The following is a 24,784-nucleotide window of genomic DNA, read 5'->3' as shown; positions in this document are numbered from 1 at the left end:
CTTGGTTGCCAAAACATCATCCATCTATCCAGTCTGGGATCTTGAAACTGAAGTAGGCATGGAAATAATCTCCTCTCATCCTATTCTTTCTACTATAGTACACACTTATCTCCTTATCAAAGCTTTGAGGTTTTTTTTCATTTTTCTCTACTTTAATCTGTACATCAACTGAAATTCCAAACCCCAAACACACAAAGACAACATATTCCAGTCAGCACAGCAACTTTTTCACCAGACACCTATCCAAAATTTGCTTGGATTTACCTTACATTTGCAAATACAGCAGGTATGTTACAGATTCAAGAATGTCAGATTAAACTAGATGCATTCATATTAATCACACATTTTGAGAAGAAAACATGCTCTAGAGGGGTCTTCTCTGACGTGGGGAACAAAAGTGAACAACCAACCAAAAAAAGAGCCTGAACTATGTGTGACAAGGATTTAGACATTTAGCATACATTTCTAGTTTGCACTAAATGCTACTGACTTCTAAAAGAATCCTTAAGTGAAACCTTATTAACCCCAAATGAGTTGGTATTCAATGAGAACTCCTGATTAATCTTTTGCAAAGCAACAATTTAGAATGATCAGAATAAGAAATATCCATTTTAATTAGATTACATTTTCATTATTACAGGTGATAGAGGAGGCTTCCTCAATTTTTTTCTAATTTGTTATTGCTCTACAAGTAACCACATACACTGCATTGCAGGTATGATGTTTAATTAAAACCTTGGTGCTCACTGACAAAGAATGTGTTGGGTTGGTTTTTTTTCTAAGGTAACACTGTTCCACTAGAGGGAAGCATTGTGCTAAAAGCCTAAGGAATTTTGGTTAAGTTTACATTTAGTTATCAAACTTCAAGTTCTGAAAGTTTCTTCAGAAGTATTCCCTTGCAATATCAACAGTCACAGTCTCTCCAGCTTCATATTTTGAGTGAAATGAATCAGGACACACCTAACAGTCCCATTCATAAAATAAGGTTTTCCCCTTCAATAAAAAATTCTTACTATTTTTATGACAAGTCGTCCCATATCTTCAACTAATCATGGCCAGTGACTTCAGGGAAGATATTACCACAAAGCATTTTATCTGTAGCATGCTGAACAGTGATGTTCTATTAAACAAACAAACAAACAACAAGCACACCCACGCAAAACACCACACAACACCCAAACAAAAACACCAAAAAAACCCATGAACAAACCAAAACCAGAAACACCACCAAAGAACACCACCACTGCACCCCAAAACACCCCTTAACACCTTTCCTGCTTTGATTCTGATAGTCAAATATTATTTGCTTTTATGACATAGAATTATTTTTGCTAGGAATTAACTAAACTGAAAGCCACTTCTCACAGGTTTAACAAGGAAGCAGAGTCTGATTTCATAATGGAGAGAATAATGCTCTACAGAAGTGTGGTTCAAATACCACATACATCAGAATTATTTTTTTACAATTACATGTAAATGTAAGGTATAAAAATCAAGTAAAGCATCCTCAACCTTCAAAGCCCATACTGCCTTGTGTTGACATCCATTTGTAACACAGGAAAGGATTTTTTCACCACTTGGCCTCCTCAGATACTATGGGCAATTAGAATAATAATATTAAAAGCCAAATAACCTGGTCCAGATAAAAATGACCAGAGAAAATGTACAAAACTCAGCAGGTTTTTGGTTGGTTGGTTGGTTGTTGTTTTTTTGTGGGTTTTTTTTTTGTTTGTTTGGGTTTGTTTTGGTTTGGTTTTTTGTCTGTTTTGTTTGTTTTTCTTATGAAGAACACCTGGTCAAAGACAAGCTATATAGAGATACTGGAATATGTTCCTGCCTCAAACAATGTGAGCTGCTGAACTTTATCATTACTTTTGATGCATCATTTCATTTTCAGAAATTTGAGAGAAAATGTCATCCACTCATCTACGAAGCCTGCATCTGAAATATTCAGAGAAACCAGCAACATTTAGCTCCTGATAGCAGTATTTAATCCTTGTGCTATCCCTGAGAATTAAACTCCTTTGTTTTAGCAGCACATTGAAGACATTCATTTAACATTCCCTTCAGCAGCTAAATGTCCAAAAACCAACATTCCCACCTGCAATTCAGGTACTGTTTTGAATTCAGTGTTCAGAATGACCACTGAAGTTTTTTAATGTTCAACATAGATACAAAATTAGCCTGTCAATTATTTCTTCTCCAGAGTAAATATGTCAGTTACTTAAGCATTTCTTCCCATTTTACCTAAAGTACTAGAGGGATTCACCCTTCTCAAAGAGTGATGGAATTACACCTAAGAATATGACTGAATTTCAGGGGGCTGGACAAACTTAAGGGTTTCTGCCTTTCAAAATTACTTTTTAAAAACCCCAACCTAAGCCTTCAAGTGAAGTTATAACAGATGTGATGCCTCTTTTGTGGAATAAATAAAAGGCTGCAACCTGTATAGTGCATTTCACTGTAAGATGCTCTTTCAGTGGGTTGCATTGGTTTGGCTGGGTTTTTTAAATAAATTTGCTTGTGATCAGCTATCTCATCTGTAGTGTACATGCCACGTGACAACCCCAGGCCATAAAGCAAGACACTGTACTTTAGTGGTTCAGCTGTTTCCAAGACTGAAGATAGGAAAATACAAGCCATTTGATAACATTAAAAAAGAAGTGCCAAATGCTTCTTACTTTAATAGCCCAATCTCTTAATGCAGATGACTGCCTAATTTGAGAGGTTAATTTCTAGGAACAGAAACTTCTGTTGTTTCTGTGAAAATTTCATCAGAAAGCCAGCCAAACCATAAAACTCTGGGTTTTGCTTATTTTTTCTCTCACATGTTTACTAAAGCAGAATATGAAAATAAACATCCAGGACATCTACAACACAGAGTATTCTGCATCATCACTGCAGTGTCAAGTGCTGAACAGAAAATTCACACACCATACCCTTGAAGAAACTAAAACAACTGCATCCCCTTTCTCATTCTGTGTGCAAGAGGGCCGAACATGCAATATCTTCCTATAGCAGAGGTGAAGAAGCAGCAACCAGACTAGCATGTCTCCAAAAAGAACCAGTAGGATTAAAGCTGCAGGCAGAAATAATGTTGACTTGGAATTGGAAAGAAAAGGGGGGAATCAGGCCTACATGAGACCAGAAAGGCAAAACGCTTTTGTTTTCTGAACAGCACTCCTCCTTCCTCTTGAGTCTGGAGCAGAAACAGACATCTTGTCTACCCGTTGTCACCAAGTTTCATGAAGCCTACTGACACAGTGTTTGGTACTTGTCTAGAACTGATTTAAAAATAAAGAACTGACCACTATAGCTGGCCCAGCAAGTTGCAGCCTTGATTCTAACACAGTGTCAGTCAGCCTGCTACCGGAAGTTTTTTGATTTTTGCTTTCACATTCCACACTGTGGAAGTTACACACAGAACAGTTTTAGTCATGACATCAGAATGAGCAATTAGTAAGCACTATTAGTAAGCACTTGCAGAACACACCCAACATCACACAGGAATCATGCAGGAAAGAGAGAGAGAGATGGCCCCCCACAGCTACAGTCACCTGCCTTTCCCATGAAACTGACCTTTTCTTTCTGGAATTTCCCAATTCATTCATCATGCCTTCCCATTCTGACAGCACAACATCACACTGCTGACTGCCTCGAATCTCTTTTTCAGATATACAACTGAGAGCAAGCTATCCTGTGCACCAAGGCAGTCGAGGAAAAGCACTCCAGACACAAACTAGCATCTGGCCAGGTAATTAAGCTTATTACCTAGAGGCCTATGTGAAAGGGATGAAGTAAAACTGTGCTAGTTAGATTCATTTTGCTGCTTCCTAATTTGAATTCGTAACCTTTCTAAGTCAGCCTATTCATTTCTATTTGATTATACAAATTATTTTAATAATGTAGAATTACAATCAAAGAACAAAACAACCATTATGATCATTTCTATTTCCCTAAAACACCATCAAAAATTCACATTGGGGGGCTGGGGCGGGGTGGAGGGGTAGCGCAGGAAATCACTCAACATCTCTTCTCCAGATCCAACTTTAATAGGAAGGCCACAATATCTAAATATAATAACTAGGGCTGTTTTTACTCCTTTGAAAAAACCACTGAAATGCTAACAACATATTTGTAGTTCTTCAACATCTTAATCACATAACTCATAGATAGCTCCTAAATAATTTACTACTCTCACAGGCAGGCTCTATTATCTCATAGGTACTGAACACACTGCCCAGTAGATGGCATCCCATGATACAAATGACACACCCACCGCAAGTCCAAGAACAATTTTGCCACTATCAGTGCAAACACAAACATCAAGTGAATGTTTCAAGGTTTTTTAAGATAGATACCAGAAACACTTGTGGTTTTACTACCACCTTGGCTGAAACAGTAAAGTTTTTTTCTTAGATGGCATAACGCTAACCCCTGTGCGTGCAACTTTTTTTTTTTATTATTTTAAATATCACCTTTGCAAAAAATATTCAAATCAAGCAACAACAATCAATATAGATTTCTTGATCACTGTCCAAAAATCATTGCAAAGTTCATTTCCTACATATGAAATCACTGAAAAAGGAGATACTATACTAATAAATCTGGAAGATGAGGTTTAAATACTGCTCATTTATTCTGCCTGAAATTGGCCAAAATAAGTTCTGCACAAGCACATACACAAACTCAATCAGTTCTTGTCAATATTAAACATATATTCTCTCTACACAACAAAAAGAGCAATCATTTTCTCTGTAAAAATTTTACATACATATCTGCAGATTCTTACATCTCTCTAAATACACTGCTGGCACACCACAGGCATCAACAGAAAACACTCTTGAGGCTGCTGAAAACTCTGGACTAGATATCTAGGTGTAATTTTAACAAGAATCACTATACAGCCCATGATACAAAAAAACCCCTGCTTTCCTGACAAGCTAGGTGAAGAGTTTCACATCGTTCATAACAGAACAAACTTAGCTATATTGAAAAGATAGACAAAATAATACATATCCCTGTGCTAAAATACAGAAAGCAAGCATGAATGACAAAAAGGGAAGAAGTTCATAGAAGTCCTTGGAAATTCTTTCAGATAATATGAGAATGCAGCTGCAGGAGACTAATTCTCAAAACACATTTTTTATCTAGCCTACCCTGTTTGTATCTAAGGAATTTTGTTCAGCAAAATATAAATATGGAATCCATATTTAGTAGAGGAGAGCTATTATGTTTCCTAGAACAGTATTTGCTATGACTTCTATTTTTTGTTTTATTACTTTTACAAGTTAGTGCAAACACCACAAAACACTTTTTCTCCAGATATGATAGCCAAAAAAGTGTATTAAGTAGTTACTGACAATCTAAATAGCGTTTTCTAGGCTTCATATCCTGATCACTCTTCACTAATTGTTTCTTAAATTCAGATAGAGAAAGCTAGATTACAGTTTTAAGTCCTGGCCTCCTACAGTACAAAGATGTTTTCACTCAGTACCACAGACTTCTATATTTTCAACAAAAATATTTAGTATCTTCTCTGAATAGATAATTACATTTAACATATCTAAACATTTAGAAAACAGTAGAATTCTTAACCAGTCATGAGAAGTGGTTCACAGTGAAAGGTTTTGCCAGACATGTTTAAGACTTTTAAAGGAGAACCAGAAACTGTGTACATTGCAAAGAATTTTTGACCAAGCGGATCTGGATTTCTAATTTAATATTTGACAGTCTTGTCTCACATGTTTCATCACTAGATTAATATAATTTAATTTGACCATCAAAACCATCACAACATGAAAGCCTACTAAAGTACCATAAAACACATTAAAATTAAGCAAATTGCAACACATTTATCAGAGCACAGGAAGTTTGTAACATGGCAGCAAAGGGGAATGGCACCAGACATGATCTTATTTAACAACTCTGTTAATCTGGAAAATGGCAAACAGCATGTGAATTCTATTAACAGAAAAATACTTAAACTGAGGAAGCTGTACACAGTGCTTGGGCAAGAAAATAACAGTAACAGCGATTGCCTAAATCCTGCATCTAGAAAAATCAATGCCCAAGATTCTCATTTAATAGGACAGCACTAGATTCCCGAGTTTATTTCAGGACTAAAGAGACAACAGAAATACTGAGCTGAAGCAAACATGAACTGAAAGAGAACTGGGCTGGAGGAAGGAACATCATACATATATGAGTTTTATAGGTTTAAGAAACACAAGGAAACACTGAGAAAATCACCCAAAGAAATTAAACAGATTAACTAGTACTTCTCTGTTGAGGTATGCAGCATTAAGAGGTGATCTTATCAGAAAAAAAAAAAACCTTTGCATATTTTGGTTTCGAGTGTAATTTAAGAAGAGTGACCAAAAAAAAACAAAAAAAACAAAAAAAAAAAAAAACCAAACAAGGAGACCAAGACATGTTCAATCAAGCATAGGAGAGAACCGAGTAGTATGGTTCAACTGAACACATCAGTTAAAGTGTGTGAAGACTCAACAGCCTTGACTCCCTTTTCTATGTGTCACTGTTTTAGGTAGATAAGAAAAAATATCAATACTCGATACACCTGGCAGCCACAAAATTCAACAATTTTTCATGTAAATGCCTCCCTTTGCAAAAAACTTAGCAGAAATTAAATATCCTATTTAGGTACACTCATGCTCTGGTGTCTGGAATACACACTCAGTTTCACTTCCTTTTGAACCATCAGACTCACTCCTGACCCTCTTAGGATACTTAAACACTCCAAAAGGAGGCAAACATGGCAAGCTTCTCTCTCCTGCAGCACAGAGAAGAGGTTAATATTCAGTACAGGCAGCAATGCAGGAACCAGGCAGCACTGGCTGGGCAACCACAGAGCTAGAAGTGAAAGAGAGAAGTTTTCATGCAGCAAATGCTCCAGCACTCACACGAATAACTTGCAATTACAACATGATAGCTGAGACTTAAAGATGGGCGGTCTGGAAATACACAGACTTTTCATGTCAGGGAAACAGATCCAGAAAGCAGCTGCAAGAAGGAGGGAAAGAACAAGTGGTTCTCCTCTTCACTAAAGAAAGCAGTGGTGGTCTGATAAATGGCAGGCAGCCATACCTGGATTTCTACCTATCACCCAACTAAGTTCACAGAGAGGAGCACAACATTTTAACATTTACAGCCTGTTCCAAAATCATCAGCTTGAATGGCACCAAAATGTCAGAAAAATAAATTATCTTTCCTTAATACCATAAGAGGCCTAGGAACTTGAATTGAGTTTCTTTGAACACAGGACAGAATGATAACAAACTTATTTTTAAAAATTGCAACAGGAGGTTAAAAACCCATAATGTATTAAGTAATAGCAGTGTTCTACCCTGGGCTTTCTCAAGCATTTTTCTTACTATGAACATAGCCTTAGTAACCACTTTTACTCCCACTCTTTGCTACAGAGAACAGCTTCTCAGGCTGGTAATGTGCCTGCAGAAACTACATTGGCTTATGACATGACAGCTGACTTTGTTCCATTCCTCCCTCCCTTTCCAATCCACTGTGGCACACACTTCTTTGCTAATTGCTCATACCTGGCAACCCAGCCATTTCCAAGCCATACTGAAATGCTTACCTTTCTCTTTCTTCCTCTCATTAGGAAGAGTTGAATTTATCTTTATTCATTGTAGTTTTTTCTTCTCTTATACCACATATGCATAAAGAACCAAAGACTGTAAGGATATCGCCTTCTGAACACTTCCTTGACAGTCCCATTCAACCTTTACACATATATCCAACTTAGATTTCAGAAAAATTTACTAACCACCCTCTTTGAAAATTACCCAGGTCATTTTCCTAAATTGCTTCCAATCTGTCACTAAACATTAAAAGCCATCATTGATTTATTAATCACAGTTCATGAATCTTCAGTACTTAGGTCTTTTTACTGTAATTAACTCAATCTTTTAAAAAAATACTTTTTTTTTTTTAATTTAGGAAAAAACATTTTAAAAAATTCTGTTCAAGCCTATTATCAAGGTAAACCCGATTCTCAGGAAAAACACTACAGAATTGGGATTTTTTTAATTGAACACACTAAAAAGGAAAGCATCACTTGGGACAAGTATGAAAAATAATTGCAAGTCTGTCAAACAAGATAACAAGGGACTAATTTACTGTAGAAAACATTAAATGTAAGTTCATAATCTTCACTATTATTTTACCATAACATCCCAACCATATTAAAAATGTAAGATGGAAGAAGAGTTCATTTTTATTCCTGGAACTGAAAGCTACCACTTACAATTTCAAAAGGAAAAAACAATCTCTATTGTTATCTGCATAGAAGCTGAAGATACATTGAAGTCAGTATTTAGAGCACCTATATTCAATTTGAAGGAGAAACAACCCTGGGCAAAACAATCAGTGTGGTTTCAGTGTAGCTGTTTTGTTACAGGTAGAAACACTGAAAGGCAGAATAAAGACAAAAAAATAGATTTTTGTTTTATCCTGCCACTCAGATCTCTCAAATCCTCACATTAAATTTTAATGAAGCAAATTCCCAAGTCCTCTGACTTACACCACAAGAGTCAGACAGGTGCCACACAGTGCTTATGACCCTGCTTCAGACAAAAGCTTTCTGAAGCCCCTTATCCTTACTGTGAAAAGAGACAGTCATTAAGCCTTGCTCTAGAGCAAAACATTCAGAATTAAACGATATCAAAACCATTTAGAAAACTGCATTTCCCCAAAGGATCACACAGATGGAAACAGCCTGAAACTTACAGTTGCAGAGGAATACTCAGAACAGGAATCTAATTTAACAATTGAAAAACAACTACATGAAAAAAGGAAATCTTGTTTACCATAGATTTCTAAAAAATTGGAAATTGAGTTTTAACAAAAAAATATGCTTTTGTATAATAAATCAAAAAAATAAGAGAGATGTTTTTATTTGCTGAAGTACATTAACAAAGCAGGTGCCTAATAATACTGCACTTTACCAAACAGATCAAATACACCTCACTTCGAAGTTAAGAAACAAGAACAGGACACACCAATACACATTAGGTCTCACTACCTACTATGGGTGCAGATGCCATGCTGCAGTTACAAAATGCACCAAACTGTATTTTAAGGATAAGAGAAAAACCAACTGTACAAACAAATCTGATATACCTTAATTGAAGTAAGTTTTAAAATGATCTGCCTGTGTTCAGCACTATGAAAGATTGTGCAGGCAGTGTCATCTTACAGATTAGGGACATTTAATACAATGCGATATCACACAAGTTAAGGAAGTGTCTGCTTACTTCAAAAGCATTAATTTGTGAATAGGGACATTAGAAGAACGCAAAAATAGGTTTGGAAAAACCTGAACACAAATTTTAATGAAGTCACTACAAACAGAGTTAATCAGCTGCTGACAGGAAATACTTTCTCTGAAAAAAACGCATCACAGAATTCCTCAAATCTAGAGGCTGAAGTGCTATATCTCAATCAGTTATCACGCCAAAGTACTTTATTCTTGCCTAGAAAACTTTATGCTAGCATGCAATTCTCGACAATCCACTCCTTCACCTTTCTGGTCATTTGCCTTTAATTCTGAATATTGCCAAGAACAAAGTATTACCTGAGCTCTGAGATACAATGAACATGACACCTCCTAGTAACTGGTTCCAATACTTAAGTGTTGGATAATATCATAACAGACTGCAAAACAACCCCAAACCTATTACAACCCTCCATTATTTTTTACATGACTTCATTAGTTAAACTTAGATTTGCATCCTGCAGATTCTCTGATTCTAAATAAACTTTCAGATAGTGGTTTGGAATAACACAAGAATGTTATTCATAGCTATGTCTACCACTCCAAATTTGAATAGTAACAGTCGATTATTCTAAGGACTCTTCATTTTTAAAGTGAAGGTCACATTCTAAGGAATCTTTACTTATAAAGTCACTCTTCTATAGCAAAGTCTGAAGCTGTATTCTCAGCTCCTCACAAAAGTCTTCCTGAATGAGGAACACTATATGCTGTCACATTCTGCCTGGCAATTCACAGGCCCTACACCAAAACAACCTGGTAGAAGATACTTGCAGATCAAAGCATCCAATCTTTCTGTATTCAGGAGGGTTTATTCACCTTTACAGTTTTGCAAAACTGAAGATAAACAAGGGAGAAGAAAGCTGCAAAATGTAACTGACCTCCTCCTGAGCCAAGACACTCTGTCAGCTTCTACTCCATCTTCTTAAATCTGTAAGGTATCTAACTAATATAATTAACAAATAAAAGTCTAAACAATAAAAAAAAATGGTCATGGTTTATAGCAGAAGTAACCAACTTCCATCTGTACAGTCAGTGATCAAACTAGGCTGACATTTTAATCTTGTCAGAACACCACAAACGATAGAAGACAGGTATGGAATTAAGATCACCTGAGCTATCTACACATATGTAAATTGAAAAAAGTTTAGTCATGGTGTAGAAAACTCTGCACTCTCTACAGGTTACTTTTGCAAAGCTTAGGTGTCTTTTTCTTCAAAAGTATCCTGAATTCTCTTTCCCAATCTTACCTCATTTTCCACAGGTAAGTTTATGGAAAAAGTCTACTCTGGACATATGAAAAACAACAACAGCAACAGAATCACAGAATGTTAGGGATTGGAAGGGACCTCGAAAGATCATCTAGTCCAATCCCCCATAATAATTCAGGTGGCAAAGTCAGTGGCCTTACTTACTTTTGGAAAGCAGGGAGATAAAGTCAGAAGAAAACTTTGGAAACTGCATTGGTAGAACAGTGTCTGTCCAGTTGTGTGTTCACCACTATCACTCTTGGTGAAGCTGCTCCAACAGACCTGATTTCAGCAGTGAATCACAAGACCCTTTTTACTATGGATATTTTCCATTTTTAGAGACAATCCATACTTCAGCTTGATACTGATATACCATAATACCTGTACACTAAATACTATTTGTGTTAGGCACATCTCATTGTTACTGCCTCTATTAAAAGCATATGCATATGTTTGCAATAATTGAAACATTTGCTTTGTTGAAGTGAAAGTCAGGTGATGGTATCCTGAGCACAGACAAGCCTTTGTGCGACAATTATAGATTTCTTCAGAGATAATTTCCTTCTAACTATCAAAAAATTAAGTCCAACCAACAAAGGTTTACACTCAGATGCCCAGCAGTTTCAAATCCATTCCAGATGAACACTGATTTCTAAGCCTGTACAGCTAATACACAAACACACAATGTTAAATTATGCAAAAAACATATTGCCGTGAAGACCAAACACTGTTTCTTAACAGAATAATTTATTTGGAATACAGAAGTTACTGACCATCACTCAAGTCTTAACACATTTCTGACCTCGAAAAACTCGTATTATCTATTTCTGCTGGTGCTAGGACACTTGATAGAGTATCCAGAGAATATCACCTGTTTAACAGCTCACAGCACTGCTGTCCAAGCAGCCACCTCCAGGATGCCTCCATGTAATTCTCATGTTGTTCTAGGCACACACTCAGGTGTTTATTTCCAGAAGCTGCCACAAAATTCCTCTGATACTATCAAGCATCTGGAGACCAGCAATGTTGGTCTGTAGACGTACAGAATTTATTTAGAAATTTGTTTAAAACTAAAATCCTAATATGAATACTGATATTCTCAAACAGCTTCATTCCATCTGTCACATTAGTTCATGCTAATTTCTACACTGTTTATACATAAATACTTCACCTCATCCTTTCAGTTTTTGGGGGTAAATACAGTCAAAGACAGCTGGCTAGAAATAATCATCTTCAGCCAAGAATACTGGCTGCTTTAGTATCAATAAGCTAACAGAAGTCAGACCATAAATATAATTTACACTACGAAGCAACTGTTACTGAAGTTATGTAAACAATGGCTCCCCTCAACAAATAATGAAAGAACCTGTCATAACCTGGACTAGTTACTAAAGCCACTTAAACTAAACTAAGAAATAAACCACAAATCAATGTCTTTAAAAGGGCAGAGAAACTGCTGCCTGAAAACATTTACAGCAACAGCTATTTTCTGAAATAAGCAATGGCTAGTTGTGCTACCAAGAAACACTAAAGCTTGGATTTTCAATCAAAGAGGCTTATAGAGGCAGGCCCAGGTTCAATCTGGGTCTACCACTGCCCGGGGTGTTTTTGAGAATCCCACCCTAGCGCATGCTACTGAGCAAAGTAGCAGAGGGAGAGCACAGCAAAGGGAAGGAAGAACAATGACAATTAAATAAGAGGGTAAAAGAGATCAAAGACAAAAAGAAGGAAACCAAAGATCATTTATCCTACCAGAGACAGCACCTCTTGTCAGTCAAGACAAGAAACATTGCCTCCCAAAAAGAATCTGGCACCAGGAAGTGGCAGAAGTGATGAGGGAAGACCAAATCTGACCTGAGGTAAGGGAAAAAAAAAAAAAAAAAAAAAAGTTATGATTAAAAAAAAAAAAAAAAAGCTTTGTTGCTTCATCTTACTTTTGCGATATATTTTTAATGATTTTAAGTTGGTGTCTTTCTTCAGCTGGATTTTGTCACTGATGGCAGTGGGATGATCCAGATCAAGCATGGAACAGAATCAATAGTATTTTGATTAAAATGTGAAATTCTATGCAAATACTGAAATTAAAAACTAATTTTAAATACCACAGGGAAGCTGTATGAAGTGATAGGTGCGAACAGTGTATGTCACTGAAATGTTCCAGTGAGTCAAAAATTTCTAAGAATGCAATTGCATCTTTAAAACTAAGCGCAATGGAGTCTTCAGGAGACTTTCCTGAGTGCCTTCTAACAAGACATAAAATCCCTACCTGATATCCCACATGCAAATGGGAGAAACATCATGGTTTCCTGTTTCCCTGTTTAGTTTTAATAAAAAAGTTCCACACAGGTTCTCCAACTGGAAATCGGGCGACTTTTAGAGAAAGTCTTCTAAAAGCTCCAAATAAAGCGATCACAATAGAAAGAATTAACACACATGAAATTCACTGCAGGGTGACAAATGGGCAATAAAAAGAGGAATTCTTGTACAAAGACAAATCATAGGCTTAGTCAACCTAAAAAAAAAAAAAATCATTTAAATAGTTTAACATTGAAAAAGATTAAAATTACCAAAACCAAATTCCATCCTCTTCCTAACACTTTAACTACATTCTCAGAATAAACATGGGGGAAGAAGAGTAAATTTTCCCACATATGTCAGAGGCTCCAGTGACTTGTATCCATACTTGAAACTGAATTCCGAACTAGAACCAATGACTTCAAGTGGCAGAAATCCAGCTACCACCTGCACATAACTTTGAAATACAATTCTGAATCCTGTGGGTGAAGAGCAGTTATGTGAGTGATAGAATTCATACTAAAGATGAAGACACTTGGTACAGACCTCACTTATCAACAGTGTCAGTAAGCCAAATAAAACTTTTAAAATAGCTCTAAACTGAAACCTTGGGTTTACATATATATTCTAAAACAGCTAAACTAATGAGCTTGTCTCTGTGCTCCACACTGAATGCAAAATGGTCTTCATTGTGTCAAAATTAACTGTAATAATGCTTTGCAAAGATAAAAATGTGGATAACTGTAAGGACCACATGCACAAAAACTAGTAAAAGAAAGTTCAAAACAGATATTCAGGTGATGCTTCAGGGAAAGGTGCAGGAACAAAATGAGACATAAGATTTGAGATACTCAACAGCCACATTCGAATCTGAAAAAGTTAAGAAACCTGGAGTATAAAATTTAAGATGAAATCCAAAACTTTAATTGTTTAATCTGGATACTAGGTAGCCTCAAGAATCTTTAGTGAAAAAATTCTCCACAATCTCATTACCTACTGTATGAAAAAGCACTTCAGTTTTAATTACCCTCTTGAATTCATGAAATATCCTCCTTTGTTCAAAAGGGAAGATTACACTTTCACGCAGATGATGCCTTTCTTTCAGCTTCCCTCTCCATATCAGCATTGTTGCAGCAAACACCTTTTCAATTTCCATCCATGCAGTAATTCCCTCACATATGTGTTCTGAATCACTCACAGCACTCTTTTTGAGTTCTCTGAAACTAGTGTGCCTGAGCTGCTCACAGTGCCTTATAACGATGTTTCTGTATGGGTGAGCAGCATTACTGTCTATAGTTGTTTGTATATCTCTTCTCCATTATGACTCCATTTCCAGAACCTACTGCTACCAAACCCACTCATCTACTCCAAATCCTGTAAAGAATGCACGGGATGTGTAGAATTTAGCCCAAGTGATTCCAAGAGCAACAGAAAAAACAAACAAAACACTCTTCAAAACTCACAATCTTGCTCATATTAAAATACATGTATCATAGTATCAATCCATTATCAGAATAGGAAATGCAATCTAACACAATTACATTCCTTTCTAGAAAGACACCACCTCAGTGCAGCAAAGCATATGGTGTTCAGTAAACAAACTAAAAAAATATTTGTTTTATCATCATTGGTCAGTCTGAGTCTTTATTTATGACATACTTACAAAAAATTGCATTAACTATGGATTTTATCAGTGTCTTTTCCTGCAACTATTTCACTATAGCGTTCTGGTGCAGCACAAATATCAACAAATTAACAGCACTTCTAAGCAGTATTTTCCTTCTCTTGAAACAGACGGAAACCAAGGCATGTAAAGATTAGAACCACAACTCCACTAAATCCAGTTGCCCAACCTGAAATGTCAAAGAACAGATTTTTCAGAATCTTTGATTTTTCAAAGTGTACTGCTCAGTTACTACAGTTGCAGTTGTAAATGCTCAGATCACAAAAATCTCAAATCAAGCCTTCATAACATGAGGAACAAACAGCTAAAAGCTTAGCATTCTAAAACTGATGAGGACCAGGTGGCCTCCTATGCTCCTAGGGAGAAATGGGAGTGCTCTGCTCGCTCCCTGAAATGCCTGTACACCAATGCGCGCAGCATGGGGAATAAGCAGGAGGAGTTAGAATCCTATGTTCGGCTGGGAGATTATGACCTGGTGGCAATTACAGAAACATGGTGGGACAGTTCACATGACTGGAATGTGGTCATGGATGGCTATGCCCTTTTCAGAAAAGACAGGCCAGCCAGGCGTGGTGGTGGAGTTGCTCTCTATGTGAGAGAGCAACTACAATGTACTAAATTCTGCCCAGGAGTGGATGATGAGCGAGTTGAGAGTGTATGGGTCAGGATCAAGGGGCAGGCTGGCAGGGGTGACACTGTTGTGGGCGTCTGTTACAGGCTACCAGATCAGGCTGAGGAAGTTGATGAGGCCTTCTATGGGCAGCTGAGAGTGGCCTCGCAGTCACAGGCCCTGGTTGTTGTGGGTGATTTTAACTTCCCTGATGTTTGCTGGAAGGACCATTCAGCCAGCCAGCCACAGTCCAGGAGGTTCCTCCAGTGCATTGATGATAACTTCCTCATGCAGATGGTGGAGGAGCCGACTAGGTGAGGTGCACTGCTGGATCTCATCCTCACTAACAAGGAGGGTCTGGTCGAAGCAGTAAAGGTTGAGGGCTGCCTGGGTTGCAGTGACCACGAGATGGTGGAGTTCAGCATCTTGTGTGGCAGGAACAGAATAGCAAGTAGAATTGCAACCCTGGACTTTAGCAGGGCTAACTTTGGCCTTTTCAAGCAATTGCTGGGGGAAATCCCATGGGCAAGACTGCTTGAAGGAAAAGGGGCCCAAGAGAGCTGGATTGCATTCAGAGATTGCTTCTTCCACGCTCAGGATCAGAGCATCCCCACACATAGGAAGTCAAGGAAGGGAGCCAGGAGGCCTGCGTGGTTGAATAGGAATGTATTGAGTATGCTCAAGCAGAAGAGGAGAATTTACAGGTCATGGAAGCAGGGGCTGGCCACTTGGGAAGAATATAAGGCTGCTGTTAGAGGATGTAGGAAGGCAGCTAGGATAGCCAAGGCCTCCTTAGAATTACAGCTGGCAAGAGGGGTCAAGGACAGCAAAAAGAACTTTTTCAAATACATAGCGGATAAAACTAATACCAGAGGCAATGTAGGCCCACTGAGGAATGGGGTGGGTGCCCTGGTGGCGGAAGATACAGAGAAGGCAGAATTACTGAATGCCTTCTTTGTCTCTGTCTACTCTGCCAGAGGCTGTCCTGGGGAGCCCTGTACCCCTGAGACCCCAGATGAAGCCAGGTCAATGGAGGAGCTTGCTTTAGTTGATGAGGACTGGGTTAAGCAGCAATTAAATAGACTGGACATCCATAAATCCATGGGTCCAGATGGGATGCATCCGCGAGTGCTGAGGGAGCTGGCTGAGGTCATTGCTGGACCGCTCACCATCGTCTTTGCCAAGTCTTGGGAAACGGGAGAGGTGCCCGAGGATTGGAGGAAAGCAAATGTCACTCCAATCTTCAAAAAGGGCAAGAAGGAGGACCCGGGTAACTATAGACCGGTCAGCCTCACCTCTGTCTCTGGGAAAGTAATGGAACAACTTATCCTTGGTGCTATCTCAAGGCATATCAAGGATAAGAAGGTTATTAGGGGCAGTCAGCATGGCTTTACCAAGGGTAAGTCATGCTTGACCAACCTCATAGCCTTTTATGAGAATGTTACAAGGTGGATGGATGATGGCAGAGCCGTGGATGTGGTCTACCTTGACTTCAGTAAAGCCTTTGACACAGTCTCCCACAGCATCCTAGTTGCTAAGTTGTGGAGGTGTGGTCTAGACAATAGAGTAGTGAGGTGGGTTACAAACTGGCTTAAGGAGAGAAGCCAGAGAGTGGTAGTCAATGGTGCGGAGTCTAGTTGGAGACCAGTATCTAGTGGAGTACCTCAGGGGTCAGTACTGGGGCCAGTATTATTCAATATATTCATTAACGACTTAGACGAGGGAATAGAGTGTACTATCAGCAAGTTTGCTGATGACACTAAGCTGGGAGGAGTGGCTGACACGCCAGAAGGCTGTGCTGCCATCCAGCGAGACCTAGACAGGCTGGAGAGTTGGGCGGGGAATAACCTAATGAAATTTAACAAGGAAAAGTGTAGAGTCCTGCATCTAGGCAGGAACAACCCCAGGTTCCAGTATCGGTTGGGAAATTACATATTAGAGAGCAGTGTAGGGGAAAGGGACCTGGGGATCCTGGTGGACAACAGGATGACCATGAGCCAGCACTGTGCCCTTGTGGCCAGGAAGGCCAATGGCATCCTGGGATGTATTAGAAGGGGGGTGGTTAGTAGATCAAGAGAGGTCCTCCTTCCCCTCTACTCTGCCCTGGTGAGACCTCATCTGGAATATTGTGTCCAGTTCTGGGCCCCGCAGTTCAAGAAGGACAGGGAACTGCTGGAGAGGGTCCAGCGTAGGGCAACCAAGATGATTAAGGGAGTGGAGCACCTCCCTTATGAGGAAAGGCTGAGGGAGCTGGGTCTCTTTAGTTTGGAGAAGAGGAGACTGAGGGGTGACCTTATTAATGTTTATAAATATATAAAGAGTGAGTGCCATGAGGATGGAGCCAGGCTCTTCTCGGTGGCAAACAATGATAGGACAAGGGGCAATGGGATCAAGCTGGAACACAAGAGGTTCCACTTAAATTTGAGAAAAAACTTCTTCTCAGTAAGGGTGACACAGAGCACTGGAACAGGCTGCCCAGGGGGGTTGTGGAGTCTCCTTCTCTGGAGACATTCAAGACCCACCTGGACATGTTCCTGTGCAACCTCACCTAGGCGTTCCTGCTCCAGCAGGGGGATTGGACTAGATGATCTTCTGAGGTCCCTTCCAATCCCAAACATACTGTGATACTGTGATACTGTGATACCTGTGAATTCTTGCCAAAGGGATTTGCCTAGCAGTTCACATCAGCTCTGCTGCAGAGGACAGGAGGGAGGGTCAATCCAACTTTCCAGAACAAAACTCTGCCATCAACACCTCAGCCATCCTTTCTTTCTACCTACCCATTTGCTATACACTCCCGAACACAGATCAGTGGTCTAACATACAAAACCCTCCAACACATCCTAAGGGAGGGAGAGAGGGGTGGTATGGAGTAGGTAGTATGCAGCTGTGTAATTACACAATGCAGACACTCAAAGAAGGTTGAATTACTGCTGTCCATGTAACCAAACTCTGGCACATCCCAACTCCTTAGTGCTGTTCGTCCAATCTGCTGCTGTGTCTAGCAGCTTCTTGAATGTACTAACACTTTTGGTACTAGTCACCGTTCCATTTTTGTATTTCTTAACAGTAACTGAAGTAACAACAATAAAGGCAACTATGAACAGTGACACCCCTACTCTTCCTCAAATATTATCAGTAATGTAGACATGCAAAGGTATTTGAAAAGCTTTTTTTTTTTATATAATATGTACAAATTGTATTTGCCCAGTATGGCTCAAGCAACTTGCGTGGCTCTGTAAGCTTCATCTGAATCCCTTCTGGTCACCGCTAGTTCAAGCAAAAATTTGGAAGTTGGAGTTATTTCACCATGGTCTTCTCCCTTCAACCCCACCCAATAATGTTAAAAGTATCAAAATTCTGTCCCAATTTTTCTGCTTAAGATACTGGCTATCAACCTTTCAACATCGATCACTTAACCTAATCTTTTTCTCCTGTTTCCCAAAGAATATTTGAACCATGGCATTACTTCTTATCATAAACCTAAGAAAAATGGTCTCTCTTTCCACATATTTTTGGCGGACCTTCTTGACAGACTTCACAGGGACAGTAGCATTATAGTTCACACACAGTATGTTTCCTAAACCATCAGAGCCAGAAATTTCATTTAAATGAAAACCTATCTTCCTCAAAACCAGTAACTTGCTAGTTAAAAGATTTGTGTGCCCAAGCTCCTTTCGTTATTAAATGATGATTCAGTTTCTCACTGAAAGTAAGCAACAGTTTAACAATAAAGTGGATTGCTGTGTTCCAGTATTTCTAATCACATTTGCAGTTATTTATGTTCTAAACATAGCTCTCACTAGTTAAATTATCACACCAATGCATTTTCAGATACTGCACTACACTTGTAATTATACGCGTTAATATGCTACCATAGAGCAAAGCTAGCAATAGTATGAAATACTTTTACATACAGAGTAAGAAAGTGCTTCGTCAGAGCCAAATATTAGTGCAAATTAAAAAAAAAAAAAAAAATCACTGTTTTATGTTACATGGACAACTTAATCTGGATTTATTTTTTACCAAACAGATCTGAGTAGCAGCAACAAATGAAAAAAATCTGTCATTCTGTATTGTGGAATAGTAAAATTCCATGTCTGGAGAAGACGCAAGCAGAGTATTAAAATGCAACAGAATACAGCAAGCTGTAACACGTCTCACAAATGCATGTTTCATTATTAAATGCAGTATTTCACCAACACAGTATCTTGAGCACTTTGTATGAAAAATATGTTGTCTTGTTACCTGAATGGTTTTACATGCAAAAAATAGATTAATTCTGCATTTAGTGGTAATTCTATAACTAACACTACACTAAATATTAACAGTTAGGCACAAACTGATGAATGTTATTTGTCTTGACAGAAGTTTGTAGTACCCTTCTGCAGCTCAAGTACGACACAACTATTGAGTAATTAGAAGGAGGGAAATTACTCTGTCTTTTAATGTTTTCAAGAAGTTTGTTAATGTATGAAGTTTTACTTATGTTTTGTAGAGTGATCATACAGAAAATGTCATCAGCTCAGACTCCTGATCTGTTCATTGAACAGCTAGAAGATAGGAGCTTACACTACCCATACATTAGCTGTTTTCAAGTGGTTGCTATATATTCAAGTGTAACTCTAGGATTTCTTAAATTTCAAAGACCAAGTTCTGAGTATTTCTTTCAGATGTACTAATTTACCCTTCTACTACAAATAAGCACTTGATGTAAAGGATCTCTACGCAAGACATTTATACATACAAAAAAAGAGGAGCACTGAGACTTCAGCTCACTCAAATACAGGGTGCTTGAAGCCAGGTGAGAATATTTGGAAACTTCCATGGTCCTGACAGTCACTGTTCTCACTTCCTAGCTTTGTTACCAATATTCGTTTGCAACTCCACATGGGACTATGTGTAACTGCAGAGCTTTGCCAGTTGGTTAAGAAACACTGACTAATGGATACCATCAAAAAAACCCCACCATTTGCATTGCTGCTAGCTCTCTGAAGCTTGAAGAATACATGCCTTAGTGAAAATAAGAAAAAGTGTGGAACTCAGACTGGGAGTGAGTTGGCAGTCTGTGCAAGACTAAGAATCAGGAGGTGCGGGCAGTGTGGCGCTGTGAGCCCTCTGGAGCTGCTGGGTGTAGGGAACCTGAAGCCAAGCCCCTGTATGACCAGTAATGCTCCAGCAACCTAGTTTCACAAAAGAATTTGAAAAAAATGGCTTTACAGTTATATTCCTGGAAGTTGTGATTCTCTGTTCTTCTGCTCTCCTAGGTGGTGTCTACTGCCATAAAAGAGCATCATTGCCAGATGTATATCCACAGAAAAAAAATCTTTAACATGCAAAATACCCTCTGATATACTTTCCAGGGTATTAAAAAAAAAAAAACAAACCTAGCTGCTCCTTGTAGGCTGCCAAATACTACACCACCACATACTCCTCAACAGAGGGGCTAACCCAGAGAAACACAGCTTGACAGTCCTATAAAGGGAACAACATGAAATCCAAGACTAGGGGATGACCTCATGTTGCATTCTAGAAAACCAAAGGCAGAGAACAACTAGTCTCTTCACATAACACAACAAAAATGGGTTTTGAAAAATTAGAAGCAACTACCAATAGCAAGAGGCAGATACACACTAACAGATACTCCTGACAGTATTACCAATACAGTCTCTTTAACGCTGAATGAACATTTGAAGAAAGAGCAACAATATTTCAAGTTCTAGTTGCATCCATTTTCCTGATTTCAGGAGAAATGTGAGCCCAGAGGTCATGTGCGAAATAGCACACTGAAAAGGTGGGCTATGCCCAGACTTTTTCTGGAGGATAACAAAATATCTTTTAAAAAAAAAAAAAAAAAAAAAAAAAGCCAAAAAAAACCATGCCTGATTTTATTTTAGGTATTACTACACCAAAGAAAGTAGTCAAGAAAATCTAATGGAAAGTAAGCTTAAATCTCAATCAGATGCTTCATGGTCTATTTAAATTCCCGAGACCTTGGAGTTCTAACTTCTCCAGCATTTACCCTTCTAGAGATTTACTTTCCCATCATAAAACTGGTACAATATCCAGACTCTGTCAGGAGCAATCAATAAATCTTGCTTGCAGCTTTGAGGATGGACCATTTTAAAGGAAACACGCAGAAAAGATATCACTTACTAAACATGATTAAAGCTTGCTTTTCCCCTATACCATATTCTTCCAAGACAGTCCTTCTCAAACTAGTCACATTAGATCAAAAACTGTCACCTATGAGTGACAGAACTGAAATAAGAATTACTTTTATTCAATATTTCATTTCTAAGGATTTCTAACAAAATTACGTCTCCAGGCCACTTTTCCATGAAGCTGGAAAAGCATGTCTTTCATATGAGTTAGAATAACTCATATTGAACTTGCATAAAACAAAACAGCTGAAGTGTAAAGAGGAGAATCACTGAGAAGTTAAGAAACTGATCAGTTTTTTAATAAAAATGTATCTCAAGGATAAAGTGGCAGACTAAGGAGTTCACATCTGCAATACAAAATTACCAAACTCACACTCACTTATCAGGAAAGGAAATTATTTCCATTTTTCCATATTAGGCATGTCTAGAAAGAACAAACACTGATGAAACTGGTTCAGAAAGAGAATATTAAGCCTGGCTTCATTAACAGTCACTCCTTCTAACAATATCAACAAGTATACAGGCAAGATAACATAATTTTCCCTGCTACAAACAGAACCTAACACACAACAGAATATATAGCCTCCATCAGAAATATACTTACAAGGAAACCTACTTCCAAATTTCCTCTGCCTTAATAAAAAGGCTGCTCTGGGAATGAAATGCCTTTTCAGCACACATCACCACCTTTTGTAACAGTCCATGCACTTATCACTGAAAAACACTGAAGAACAACACATGATATGACTTCCATAATACTGACTAGTTGAAGCTTGAAAATCTTCTTTCCTACCACTGTACTTTAAAGAGAGTATCATGTATGCACGCATCACAGCAGAGAGTTACAGACTGCACAGTCCCACAACATCACCAACAACAACTTTGTGATCAATAATAGTTTCATTCGCTATTGTTAGAAACTGCATCTCTCATCATCAACAAATCCTGCATTTCCACCCTCTTAGGAAAAATACGTATTTTGTAAGGGGAGAGGGTGGGATGAGAAAGGAAGAATTTGGTACTCCTACTAAATTTTAATTTAAAAAAGCTACTAGATTCAGAAGCACACACAGGTGCACAAACAAGAAGTTTGCAAAGTATTGAGAGCACACTGAAAATCCATTATATGTACCATTGTCCAGCACCAAGCTTCCAACTAGAAACCAGCACTATTAGCCAAAAATATTAAAATATCCTATAACGATTCTGTCCAAACATTTTAAGATTACATAAAACAGATAAACTAGAAATCAGATAAGAGAGAAAGTGGAGACAGGTGCTGAATTAAGTTCCTAACACGGCAGAAAGTTACACTTTCAGGTGACAACCCCGGGGTTTACAAAGTATGTCGATACTGGTCCAGGCACCTCACCCGATGGTAAAAAAGGACAGAAAAATCAAGCGACCTTCTCTTTTGTTTTCACAATCCGACCTTCTTCCTGTAGATATTCCAGGTCTCTCTCCATCCTTCTCCTTTTGACCAGTTCTAAACTATCCACTGAAATCAGCCACGGCAGAAAAGCCAGCGAGACCAGGGAAAACACGCCAAACGCGTTTCTCTGATGGCCTCTCTTAGTGTCTCAAAACACGCCACTAGATCAGCACTGGTTTCCTCTACCACAAAACAGAGAGAAAACGCTCAACTCCTGCGGCTACCAGCACACAGGCCACCCCTCGGCAGGGCCACGCAGGTTGCCTGCACACCTCTTCCCCCAGGCCCCGCGCCGGGGCCCAGCTCCTCTCCCCACCCGCGGCACCCAGCACGAAGAGAGGCCTCGCTCTCAGCCCGCTTCCCCCAGGGTGCCAGGCCGCCTTCCTGCCGGGATCCCAGCCGCATCGCTCACCCGGGGCGCCGGGGACGCTGTGCCCGGCCTGACCCGCCACGGCAGCTGACACGTCGGCAGGCCGCCCCGCGCCGCCGCCCACCTCAGCCAGGCTCGCCGGGGACGCCTCGTACGCCTTCCCGTCCTTCAGGCGTAGATGCGGGAGGAGAAGGAAGGAAGAGCCCGCTGCCGGTCCGCTCCCGGCCGCGCGCGGCGGCAGGCCCCGGCTTTGCGCCCAGAGGGGCGGAGAGGGAGGCGGCCGGGTAAGCCACCGGCCGCGGGGAGAAACGGGCCGTAACCGCCGCGGCCGCCTCCCCTCCCATGACGCTGCAGAGCGAGGCCTGGCCGCCGCCCTCCGCGGCCTCCTTCCGCCGCCGGCTCCACGGGCCCCCCTCCCGGTGGCGGCGGCGCCATGATGATCCGCCCGAGAGGGTGCCACGCTAGGCCCTAACGCCGGGCCGAGCCGCGAAACGCGCCCCCGCCGCCGCGGCCTGGGGGCCCGCGCCGCTCACCTTCATGTCGGGACATCCTAGTCTAGAGACGACGGCCTAGGCCCGTCTCGGGGCTCCCGCGGGCTGCTCAGGCGCCGCCGCGGCCTGGCCCGCCGCCGCACACACGGGGCCCCGGTGCGAGAGGCGCAGGGACGGGGGCAGGGCCGAGAAGGGGGCAAAAATACCAGAGGCGGCGAGGAGCCGTCCTCCCTCCTCCTCCTCCTCCTCCCTCGCTTGCCCTGCGGGGGCGGATCCGGCGGCAGCGGCTTCCCGGGCGCCGTGACACTGTGACTCTGGGCCCCACAGGCTGCTGGCGCCGCCTCCCGCTCCGCCTGCTGCCGCAGCGACAACGGCGGTGGGGCTGCCCGCTGCGCTGGAGAGCTCCTGGCCCCTTCCCCTTTCTCCTCCTCCCGCCCCGGCCGCGCTTCGGGAGGAAGAGGAAATATCCCGCCGGGGCGGCGGCCCTCCCGCGCAGGCTGCCGGGCCGAGAGCTGAGGGCGGTGGCGGGCCCTGCCGGCGGGGCGCCGCGGGGAGGTCTGGCGGTGTGCGCTGGAGGTGGAAGCGGCGCAGGTAACGGGGCCCAGCGGCGGCAGAGTAGACGCCAGGGTCCGTCTGAACTGGTGGACAGACGCTGATTAGCTTTTTATTTAAAAGGAAGGAGAAAAAGTGGCAGAGACCTGTGCCCATGCCCCTAACCAGTTTTTCAGTTCCTGATAGCGTTAGGCGTTCTGGTAGCTTTGGGGAACGGCTCACTGCGTACTCCAGGGCGGGCACAGGGATGACTTCCTTCTTATTTTTTTCCTCTTCCCCCTTTGTCAGGCCCGCAGAGTACTTCTGCCAGAAGTGTTCTCCAGTCAGGCTCCAGCTCAGTAAGGAGGAGGCTCCACGTGTTGTGTGTCATCACACTCCAGACGAGTGTCTTAGTGTCTCCACACCATGAGAACTTCAAATCCCGTCATGGTTGCTTCCCACCCTGTCATGAAAGCAGGCTAGTCTTGAGATGAGTGAAAAACCTGCAACATAGCAGTGTTTCAGATGTACAGGGTACCTACATCAAGCGTCTTGATTCTGTGCTGCCTTTCTTACTATGACTTCCTGACCTTCGCCCAGATTTCATTCTGAATAGCACCATCTCCCTCACCTTTTCTGTCTGTGCT

General features: G+C 40.6%; 1 protein-coding gene across 3 annotated transcripts in view; it reads right to left on the bottom strand.

Annotated features, from left to right (window-relative positions):
- The window catches only part of LOC308051652 (E3 ubiquitin-protein ligase KCMF1), a 57,030-nt gene extending 32,906 nt beyond the window's left edge, over nucleotides 1-24,124 (bottom strand). The window contains exons 1-2 of one of the 3 annotated variants that reach the window (XM_080362215.1): nucleotides 23,649-24,124; nucleotides 12,313-12,414 (exon numbers count right to left, since the gene is read on the bottom strand). Coding sequence is in view for 1 of the 3 variants with exons in the window: in XM_080362214.1 (XP_080218340.1) it covers nucleotides 23,649-23,664 (16 nt within the window). In the remaining 2 variants the exon portion in view is untranslated. Of the gene's footprint in view, nucleotides 1-12,312; nucleotides 12,415-23,239; nucleotides 23,372-23,648 lie in introns of those variants that run through there. The other 2 variants (XM_080362214.1, XM_080362216.1) reach the window with 2 other exon arrangements.
- Nucleotides 24,125-24,784: the final 660 nt, after the last annotated feature.

The sequence above is a fragment of the Nesoenas mayeri genome (assembly GCF_963082525.1).
Source record: "Nesoenas mayeri genome assembly, chromosome: Z".
Lineage (NCBI taxonomy): Eukaryota > Metazoa > Chordata > Aves > Columbiformes > Columbidae > Nesoenas > Nesoenas mayeri.
The sequence above is the reverse complement of the archived record's forward strand: the minus strand, read 5'-3'. Positions and strand labels throughout refer to the sequence as shown.